The 11456-nt window shown below is 39.5% G+C and overlaps 1 protein-coding gene across 1 annotated transcript in view; it reads left to right on the top strand.

Annotated features, from left to right (window-relative positions):
* Window positions 1-11456, top strand: part of dlgap2b (discs, large (Drosophila) homolog-associated protein 2b) — an 89657-nt gene that overhangs the window by 68341 nt on the left and 9860 nt on the right. Inside the window, exons 4-5 of the mRNA XM_016496098.1 lie at window positions 1870-2084; window positions 6283-6439. Coding sequence (XP_016351584.1) covers window positions 1870-2084; window positions 6283-6439 — 372 coding nt within the window. The remainder of the gene's footprint in view (window positions 1-1869; window positions 2085-6282; window positions 6440-11456) is intronic.

The following is an 11456-nucleotide window of genomic DNA, read 5'->3' as shown; positions in this document are numbered from 1 at the left end:
ATATATTTATATATATATATATATTTATTTTATTTTTATTTTTTTTTGTGATGATATGTTGAAATGTTAGTTAAATAAATAAGTAAATGAGTCTACATAATTACTATCAAGAGACTGCAAGATAAGCTTGTATGGGATCCAGGTTTTTTGTGGGAATCTGATCCAGCTTTGGGTCCAAAACTCTCTGACACAGATCTTCATGTCCTCTTGCTAATTGGTCTCTGTTTTTTGAGGGCTATGAATGCCACTTATAAACAAAATGACTCAATTAAATAAATACATTTTAAAAAGTAAAAAAATAATATAAAAAATTATTTTCAACAAATAAATTGATATGCTTAAATGATTTATTTAATTCATGCCTAAAAAAGAATACAAATTAGAAATCTCTCTCTCTCTCTCTCTCTCTCTCTCTCTATATATATATATATTTAGCAAATTTAACATGTTTAAGATTAAAAAAATGATTTAAATATCTATTTGAAAAATATTTCTTAAAATTTATATTTTTATTTTTTTTTGTGATGATATGTTGAAATGTTAGTTAAATAAATAAGTAAATGAGTCTACATAATTACTATCAAGAGACTGCAAGATAAGCTTGTATGGGATCCAGGTTTTTTGTGGGAATCTGATCCAGCTTTGGGTCCAAAACTCTCTGACACAGATCTTCATGTCCTCTTGCTAATTGGTCTCTGTTTTTTGAGGGCTATGAATGCCACTTATAAACAAAATGACTCAATTAAATAAATACATTTTAAAAAGTAAAAAAATCATAGAAAAAATTATTTTCAACAAATAAATTGATATGCTTAAATTATTTATTTAATTCATGCCTAAAAAAGAATACAAATTAGAAATCTATCTCTCTCTCTCTCTCTCTCTCTCTATATATATATATATATTTAGCAAATTTAACATGTTTAAGATAAAAAAAATGATTTAAATATCTATTTGAAAAATATTTCTTAAAATTTATATATTTTAAAATGTTGGTAACACTTAACTCAAATCATTTAAATAAAATTTATTATTAAAAGAAAATGCATTAATGATACCTTGAAATGCACCTTATAGCGCATTGTATGATCTTATCTATTCATTATTACACTTTTATTATAATGCAGTAAAACATATGACAAGCAACCAATTTCTGAAGTAACAAGAAATCTGCAAATGTTATAAATGCATTATAAATTTAGTTATAACAATTTATGAAAACATATAATGCATTAGGATGTACATCATAAATGCCTTTATAATGTATTATACATAAAGGCTTTGAGTAAAGTTACCCAGTTGTTTTTTTTAATTCATATGTTTAGTTAAATGTAACAATAAAATAATACATTTAAAAAAAAAATTAAAAGCAACTTCTAAATTGTTTTTCTTAATCCATTTGACAACTACTTTTCTCTTCCTCTTTTTTGTAATCAATTTATTATTTACCTAAATTTAAAAAAATGAATTAAATAATTAATTTGTTTGAATGCTTAATTGTTTTTATCAATTTAGATTTTTTTATGTATGTATTTATTTCTTTATTTCTTTATTTTTCAATCAATTTATTTTTACGTTTATTTACATTTTTAAAAATTAATTAAAAAGTGAAACAATTTTAGATACTTTTAAAAATCAAATTAGAAAAAAAAAAAGTTTTTATATGTTTATTTACATTTTTTTTTATACTTGCCAATAATAAAGCCACTGGGAGTTCCTGGAATTCCTGACTAATTGTGATGGATATATTGGCCGAAAGTTAGCTGCAGCTGGTAAACAGCTTGACATGATGTGTTATGAAAGGTACTGTATTCTCTCATTCTGCGTGCGAGAACAGGCTTTGATGCTGTGTGCTTTTTATCCCTGCAGGTGCCTCAGGATGAGTGGGGGGGTTATCCAGGGATTGAGAAGGAGGAGGAGATCCCATGTCGTCGGATGCGTAGCAGTAGTTACGTCAAAGCCATGGGAGTCGATGATAGTGGTGAGTCTGATACCAGTCCCACGACGTCACCTCAGAAGACTGTGCGGTCCGATGCCCTTGTCCTCAAATCAGCCATGCAGAGGCCACATATAGACACCCAAAGGTAAGTCTGAATAGATCTTCATTGTTCTCATTTTTAACGCTGAGTTGCCCATGACTATCTGTCCGTTGTTTATCCTCCTGTCTTATCGAAATGTTTCTTCTCAATTTAAAAGCTTGAGCTGTTTCCAGGGTGTTTGCCGAAACGGTCTTTAGAATCAGCTGGTTTTCTCTAGTTTTGAAGTGTAGATTCTGTGGTGTTTGAGTGGCTTAATACTTCACAGCATCGCAGAGGACGAAATTAATGTTGAGAGAAATTGTGTACTATATGATCTTTTAATAGTCTTATTATCTTGAATGCTTTAGACCATATTCAGTGCATGAGGCCTGGCCACAGGTGTGTAAAAATGTATTGTAGGGGTGTAAACAGTCAGTGTAAAAGAGAAATGATAGTTTATAGTTGAACTCACCCTTGTGTCGTCCCAAACCTCTATGACTTTCTTTCACAAAACAAGATATTTAAAAAAAAAAATGTTTTTGTTTTTTTTGTCCATGCAGTGAAATTCAATGTGGTCCAGTCAGTGTTGTATTATACTCCATTAACTTTCATTGTATGAACATACATTTAGCTACAAAATAACTTATTTTGTGTTTTATAGAATAATACATTTTGTACAGGTTTGGGTGGGTTCTGAGGTTTGGGTTTTTTCCTGATAAAGAAAAAAAAAATCCAAAGTTCTTAAATTCTATGTTTAACTGAAAGTGGCTAGTGCTGTTACTAAATCTATTTAAAATAATTCCTATTTATCAAACAATTCTTAAAATGTATAACGGTTTATAGTATACAGCCATATTACACAGTATATATTCATCTTTTCACTCTTACTCTATATACATATGGAAATGTATCTGAGTAGAGTAAAAAGATTAAATTTCAAGAGCACTTGAGTAAAGTGCAAATTATAGAAAAATAGTAGCATAATAAAATAGAGTAACTGAAGTACTTTACATCCCTGCATGGCCACACAAGGGAAAGCAGTATATGACTGTTAAATTAAATCGTGTGATTGTGCGTGATGTTAGTTCTTCACATTATCTGAATGATATATTATGTATGATGTTTGTACCTCAGGAATAGTTCAAACATAGAAATTGTTTGTGGTTTGGGCTCTGGATGGTTTGGAATATGATGTGAAATATTTAGTGATCAGATTGTTTTTTTTTAACAACTAGTTGAATCCTGTGCTTTATTGCACATCATACCTTCATACACTTTTGCTTCTTTTAACACCTGATTACTGTGTTGTCATCAGCATATTTGGGTGTGGCTTCAACTGCTGGCACTTATGGCCCTGGAAACACACTTGTCACACTTTCACCGAATTATTTAATTTCTGAAAGACATATACAAGAGTGACATCCAAAATGTATATACAGGACATGCATTACAGCAGAATAGTAAAGAATTTTCACACAATATTTCCTTCTTTGTTTAGATTATCATACTTTTTATGTCATAGTTATTATTTATTTTGATATGATGGAATTTCTATCATAAAAAATATTTAATATATTTTTTAAGATCATTGCAGAACAGTTAACTTTATTATTTTATTTTATTTTATTTTATTTTATTTTATTTTATTTATTTTATTTTATTTTATTGAAAAAGTGCACTATGAGATGTTATGGGCAACATACGCCACTAAATAACAATAGGGACACTTAATTAAGACATCTCGGGGCTTAACTATCATTGACTCATGTCTTATAATGCAATTGCTGGTATGAAATTATCTGTAGTCTGTAGAAAAATATTGAATTTTGATGCTAGGAGCGTCTGGAAAATCTCAATCACATTAAATAACCCTGGCAATATGTTAAAGGATTTGATAATGCTTGACATGGGCACATAAAATACTACAACTCTGAAATGCACAGAGTAAGACAGAGTAAGTAGTATAGTCATTTTAAATAAGTAATTTTCATCTAGAAAAATATATTGGCAATTGACTACTTCTTTGAGTAACTTTCCCAATGCTAGCCTACAGTGTGAAGTTGAGGATTTTGTTGAGACATTGTCCAGACAGTCATTTTTATATGCTGTCAAACTGATGATAAGAAGGGCATCTGTTTGGGTGCCGGGGCGACATAACTGAAAATGGAAAACAACATGAGGCACAAGGTGTCTAGTTTGCTCCAGAGACACTATCAAACTCTGTATTTCCCAAAATAGTTGCTCTGTGTGTCAATTCGATGCCTACAAATCCTGCACACTCAGAAACTTGTAAGCTGGGTTCATACAGCTGCTGATGACACAGTAAAATACGTTCATTTTCACATTTGTGTTCTGAGTGAGCACTTCTTAGCAAGTGACTTGCCCATAATTCTGCGCTGTATCATTTTGAATTTCAATTTATGCTAACTAATGTTTGATTGGATAAACTTAGAGTAAACTAATCTTTAATGTTTAGTGGTTTAAAATAGGTTGTTTTAAAGAAATATTTAACCCCAAAATTAATAGTTCACTCTTTTTTTCTTTCTCATGTTGTTTTAAGTTTTAAATAAATTGTTGGCCTACATTATGAAAGCAAGTGGGAAATGACAAAATGACTCAAATGTTGGGATCATTTGATATCCTTGATATTCATTAGGGGAGATAATTTAATTACAATATATAATGTTTTAGTTAAGTGTCATTTTTATTTAATTATAATATATAATGTTTTAGTTAAGTGTCATTTAGCAGATGTTTTGCATCCATAGTACCTCTGTTGATGAATGGCAGTCCTAGAAAAACCTGGTATCTTGCTCAAGGGCAACAGGAAAAGGGGATCTCAGTGACTTTCCAGTTCACAAGCTGCACTTACCCTAGGATTACCCATTGATATAGAATCTGTCGGTCTGTCAGCCATAGCTCCTCATTTTATCATTTAGGTGTATGAAAGTAATGCACCAAAATTGTTACATTCTCTTTTTCAGTACGTTCAGTCTAATTAATCAGCTAACAACTAGGGAATTAATGTCTGTTATTACAGATAATTACAGACTTAAATCACAGCTTCTGTTTTATTACATACTCACGCCATACCATGATGTCCATTCCTTTCAATACACATTATTAAAATAGGGCATACACCCACACAGTTTCATTGACTACATTTTTTTTTTTTTTATAATTTCTGAGGCCTTTGCCTACATTGATTAAAGAATAGGGGGCTCACAGGCATACATTCACTAGCAGGATGTTTTATAAAAATGCAAATGAGAGGTACAAAGTCTTGGCTGGTGTGAGTGGTGATACAAAATAGGGTGGACAGAGTTTGAGTTTGACTCCGTCTTTTGGATTGTTTACATTTTAAAGGTGAAGTGAATAATGTTCTGAATGCCTTAATTTGCATTGGCTATTTGTTAACAATTTAAAAGTTGATTTTCCTGAAAAGTTTGTTTGCGTATCCCAGACAGCCAGGCACCGCAACTCTGGCTCAATCAGTGGTGTTTGTTTGGGAATCGTTTGTCCAACCAATGGAAGACAGAAGAAAACCTGTTTGCAAACAGTCATTATTTTTATAATTATGTTTGTTGATTCTAGTGTCGCAGAAATTACACACCTCACTTTTCAGGATAAAGAATCAGATCAATAACTTTCTTTTCATGTTTATATGAAAGTAGTTAAGAATTCACACATTAGCTGCTGATGAAAGAGCTGAGGATGAAGGGAATGCTGTCGATGTTTGAGATCTATCGGCAGTGAGGAAGTGTTAGAGGCTTCAAAATTGTCATCTGATTTGTCTTTCGCTCTCTCCACACTTTCTCTCCTGTCCATATGGTTGCCTGGTGTTTTCTGCTGACAGATAGTTGCTGTCTATGGTTTTGGACTGAGTTATGCCATCATACCATATGGGTTAGGCCATCATACCATATAAATTCCAAGTACTAACCAATTTGGAAAACTAGTAAACAATTGATTGATGATCATAGTGAGTTCATTTTGATGTGTCAACACTAATCCAAAACAACCATAATGTTTAATGTTTTTCCGGCACTTCTTGGAAAATTGTTTGCTTACTGCATCTTAATTTTGGTGTCTTACATTTGGGTTCATGACAGCAAAGCTGTTAACCAAGTAATTTATCTTAAATCATATCCTCATAGTTTGCCAAAAGTTCACCATTGGTGGTTATTGCAGAGTTACCCTTCAGTTTAATTCGGAATAGGTTACTCTATGGCTACATTAGTTTTTGGTTGTTCCCTCCATTTAGCTCTGGCTACCACTTGCAAACAACGAGAGATATGCGCCCTCATCCCAGCGTGTCTCTGGACCCAGCAACCAACTTCAACCTCCCACAGTTTCGCTCCAGAAACCAGAGCTACATGCGTGCAGTCAGTACCTTCAGTCAGGCAAGCTGTGTCAGCCAGGTGAGTCCAACCACTCGCAACACCACACGGCACTAATACACAGGTACAAGCAAGGACTATCTACATACAGTAAGTGGTTTCAAGCAAAGGGCTTTAGCTCTCTGAGATGTCCTGCTCTTTTCTCAGATTGTGTCTTGAGCTGATGTGAAGATTAGACTTCTTGTAGACTTTATGCTACCTTAAGTCAAATGATCAATGCTTCATTAAGGGGTTTCCACTTAAAACAAGCTTAAGGTGTTGACTGATCATTAGCTGATCCAAGTTTGTCCAAGTTGGTTTAGGTGTAACAGTTGAATACTTCTGGTGGGGTCTTGTACAACCTGCTGGGTTATCTTTGTCAACCTGGTTGGAGTTGATGGATGACCTTGGCTGAGCTAGTGGGGAATAGGTTGGTCTGATTAACTTTGTTCCAAAACCTAGTTTGATGTAGGTGGTTGACCAGTGTAACTACCAGCTGGTCAGACAGAGAACGACTGAGTAGTTAATCTTGGTCAAACTGATTAGAGTTGGTAGACAACTTTGCTAAAGCAGTGGAGATATTAATCTGATTAACTACATTCCAAAAATCAGTTTGATTTGGGTGGCTAACCTGCAGAACTACCAGCAGCTTGGACCAAGGACAACTTGGGAGGTCATCTTGTTCAGCTTGAGTAGGATCGGTAGACCCCCTTGGCTAAGCAAGTGGGAAATATGTTGAGTTGATTAATGTCTCAGGTTATGCATGTAACCATGGTTCCCTGAGAGAAGAACGAGACACTGCGTCCTCTAGCAGTCACTATGGGGAACACCTTCAGCATGGCCTGTGTCTGGAGCACATGTCTGAACACGACAATAACATTGGCCGGCAACAACCTATGACGTCACTACCAGTGTGACCATAGTATAAAAGGGTGCCAGGGGAATACATCATCTACTTCTTCGTCTGCAATAATGAAGCGTTCGCCCTGAGGCATGGCAAGAAAAGAGGATGCAGTGTCTCATTCTCCTCTCAGGGAGCCATGGTTACATGCGTAACCTGATATGTTCCCTTTCGAGGGAACTCGAACTGCGTCCTGTAGCAGTGAAGAATGGAATACCCACGCTGCCATGCTGAGGGAAGTGCATGCCATATTCTCTGAGGCGAGCACTAAGCATCAACTCCACAGTGAAACCATCTGTGTCACCCCTTGGACACATCAGCGGTTGTCAGTGACACTATCCCCTTTGGCCAAAGCTACATACCCAAAATAACTTACCTGTTAAGGGCTGACAAGGAAGCCCGGTCACAGGGCAGAGCTCAAAGGCTTGGAATCAGATAACAATGTGATTAATTTAAGGGGATATGGCTGGGTGTCTAGGTATCACCATATTACCAGACCCTGGCCTTTCACTTAGGGGGACTTCATACATCTATCCCTAATTCTCCCAGGGGGGCTACAGGATAGCCAACAAACTGTCCAGTGCAAATGGTATTGCAAGGAACCGGCAATATACATTCACTGTACCTGAGACGGAGACTTCCTGTAGGATCTCTCTCTCCAGATATGCTGGTAGGCATATACCTCCGCAGCCCAGTCAGATGGGAGACATTGTTAAGGTATTAGTAAAGATGCATATGTAGAGTGGGACCCAAGGTAAGAAAGGGTATGATGCAGGCAGCGCGTGACGCTTACCATAAATGGATTTTAGAAAGGACACAGGATGCTCAGCGAGTGCGCTTACCATAAACATGGATTTTAGAAAGCACTCAGTGCCGTTATAAAGGCCACGAAGAGGCCTAGCAACCTGGTATGACTGCATCATGGAGCTCTAGGGAGCGGAGTACTCGACTCTAAGTAAGAGGACTCACATACTCGACCTCGCACATAACACGACTCATGAGAGTAACATGCTCAAGGTGACCCATCAAGCCGTAAGGGTGCACTGTTGCTCACAGTCCATCAGGAGGGCCAAAAGAATGGCCTAACAACCTGATATGACTGCTTCACAGGCCTAAAGGAGCAGAGCACTCAACTCTCAGAGTGAGAGGAGAACTCACATGCTCAGAAGGGCGCATAATGGGGCCCTGGGAGTGCATACTCATAGGAGACCCTCCAATTGAGGGGAGTTCCGCAAACTCAACCCTAAGGGCAGTCACATGGTGGGAGCTCCAGGGAGCAGCATGCTCAAAGTTACCCTATAATAAGGGGAGCAATGCCAGGCTCAAACACTGAGGCAGTCATCAGGGAGGCCACACAGGAAGCCTTAATCCAGTTGGTATGGTTTCCTCGTGGAGCTTCACCATAAGCTCAACCATAAGAGCAGCCTAACAGGGAGGCAAAAGATGACCTAACAACCTGGTATGGCTGCCTCACAGAACTCCAGGAACGGAGGATTCAACTTTCAGAAATGCAGGGGGGGGGGCTCACACACTCACCCTGGGAGCGGCATGCTTATAGGCAACCCTCTAGAGTGAGGGGAGCACTCCTAAGCTCAACCATAAGAGCAGCCTAACAGGGAGGCAAAAGATGGCTTAACAACCTGTTGTGCTGCCTGCAAAGCTCCGGGAGAGGAGTCCTTGGCTCTTAGATTGAGAAGAGAACTCACATGCTTGCTCTGGGAGCAGCGGGGTCAGATAACCCTCCCGCAGGGAGGGGAGCACTGCCAAGCTCAACCATAAGCAGTGGCTGTATACAGAGCCCTGAGAGCGGAGTACTCAATTTTCAAATCAACAAGGGAACTCACATGCTCAACCTGGGAGCAGCAGGCTCATAGGCAACCCTCCCGTAGTGAGGGGAGCACTGCTAAACTCAACCAGAAAAGGTAGTCTAACAGGGTAGCAGAAAGGAGGCCTCTCAACCTGATACAACTGCACACAGGGCTCTGTTACACTCTTAATCTCATACCTCAGTATAAAGGAAGAGTGAGGGTCCTATACAGCTAGGCTTGAAAGGAGCCAGCTGAAGAGGCTTGTGGGAGCGGTAGGCTCTTGCACCATCCTTATAACCAAGAGGAGCAATGCCAGCTCAACCATGAAAACAGGACACAAAGCCATTCATGCACATAATTAGGGCTCCTCAGAGCGAGTACTCAATAATAGGCCATCAGAATGAGGGAAGTACATCACACTCATACCTCAGGGGAAACAGTGTACTCAAGCCACTCACAAATAGAGGAGTGATTCACTGGTTCAACCGTAAGGGCAGTATAACAGGGAGGTCCATAGTGGGCCTGACAACCTATCATGACTGTAGAGTGGGTTTCCAAGAGTGGAGTTAATCAACTCAACGAGAGGAGAACTCAAGCTCAGTACATGTGTCAAAATGGTCACAGGGAGCTTAGATCTCAAGGAGCCCCTCAGGGCAAGATATGAATTAGTTCACCTCATGAGCAACCTGGCCAGGGTGGCTTCTCAAAGCCAAAACACCCATCAAGGTCATCAGGGAGCAAGGTACACAATATCACTCAGGAGTGAGAGGACTGCTGCCGTGCTCAACCTGGACACCTGGCATTGCTCCCCTTATTATAAGGTACGCAATATCACTTGTGCTCAACCTGGAAGCTACCACCTCAAGGAGACACGGAGAGCCTAACAACCTGAGGTTGCAGCGCTATTCTGGGACCTTGATGACCAAGGAGGCTCCTAAAGAAGCCTAACGACTCGGTGATGAGATTCTCCAGTGATGGTATGGACAGGGAGGCCTAGTGAGACAGGCCTAGTAATCCGTTATCAAGGGAACCAGGATTCTGTGCCAGAGACATACTCATGAGAAGCCCTCAGGAGTGTGAGGGAGGTACAGTCAGGCTCCTATCCCCGGGGAGCAGAATGCTCAACTACACCTACTCGTAGGTGAGGAGCATCAGCTCATCCTAGAAACATGAAAGGATCAAGGAGGCTACGCAGGCCTACAGCTTGGGCTAAGGAGAACCTAATTGGGGAGGTCTACTAGACCACAAACCCCAAGAGTTCACCAGAGCAAAGGGAGAGATGTCCCAGATAGGGCCCTCATTTCCTGACTTACGACAGGGGAGGCCCATGGGGAGCCCTACTACCTAGTATTGAAAATCAGTGGTTCAGAACGGAGATCCCAGATGCGCTGCAAGAGGTAGGCTAGCTAGCATGCACACAAGAAATACAAGCAAACTAGCGATAACAGTATCCTTAAGAAATGAAATGGATCTTACTCATCCACCGTAACTCCCGTGCACAGCTCTCAAGTCTTGCAAATAATTTCTGGAGACATGAATGATGGTAACAACACTTGGGATCACCTACAGTAGATCCAGTCCATCAGTATGCAGTTTGTATGTAAAAGGAACCAGCCAACACATAATCAGTGTAGCACAGGGGACTGTAATGCAAGCACATGGAAGCACCTAACCTCAACAACATAATGTTACTGCACCACTGTACAATACCAGGGTTAGGGCACCAGATTCTGTGCCAGTGATGGACTCACAGGTGTCCCAGAAGCCCGAAGGAAGTACAGTCAAGCTCCTAGCTTCAAAGAGCAGGGTAGTGAAGTGAAGTGAGGTGTGGCCAAGTATGGTGACCCATACTCGAAATTTGTGCTCTGCATTTAACCCATCCAAGTGCACACACACAGCAGTGAACACACACACACACACCGTGAACACACACCTGGGGCAGTGGGCAGCCAATGCTACGGCGCCCGGGGAACAGTTGTGGGTTCGGTGCCTTGCTCAAGGGTCTCACCTCAGTCGTGGTATTGAAGTTGGAGAGAGCGCTGGTTATTCACTCCCCCCACCGACAATTCCTGCCGGACCTGAGACTCGAACCTGTGACCTTCGGGTTACAAGACTCTCTATCCATTAGGCCACGACTGCCCCACGACTGGGTACTCAACTACACCGTTTGTGTGTAAGGAGCACCAGCTCAGTTCAGGGCATGAACATACATCCAAAGAGGTCCCCAGGGCGGGGGGAGGTCCATACAACCCTGAAATGAAAGTAAAGGCGCACAGCATGGGTTCCTGGGGTGCAGTTATAATGTCAGGTCCCTTCCATGCTCTGCCTATAAACTCCGCGAATGGTACGA

The sequence above is a fragment of the Sinocyclocheilus anshuiensis genome, unplaced genomic scaffold (assembly GCF_001515605.1).
Source record: "Sinocyclocheilus anshuiensis isolate Anshui unplaced genomic scaffold, SAMN03320099.WGS_v1.1 scaffold742, whole genome shotgun sequence".
NCBI lineage: Eukaryota > Metazoa > Chordata > Actinopteri > Cypriniformes > Cyprinidae > Sinocyclocheilus > Sinocyclocheilus anshuiensis.
Note: the sequence above shows the minus strand (reverse complement) of the source record. Positions and strands in the feature narration are given on the sequence as shown.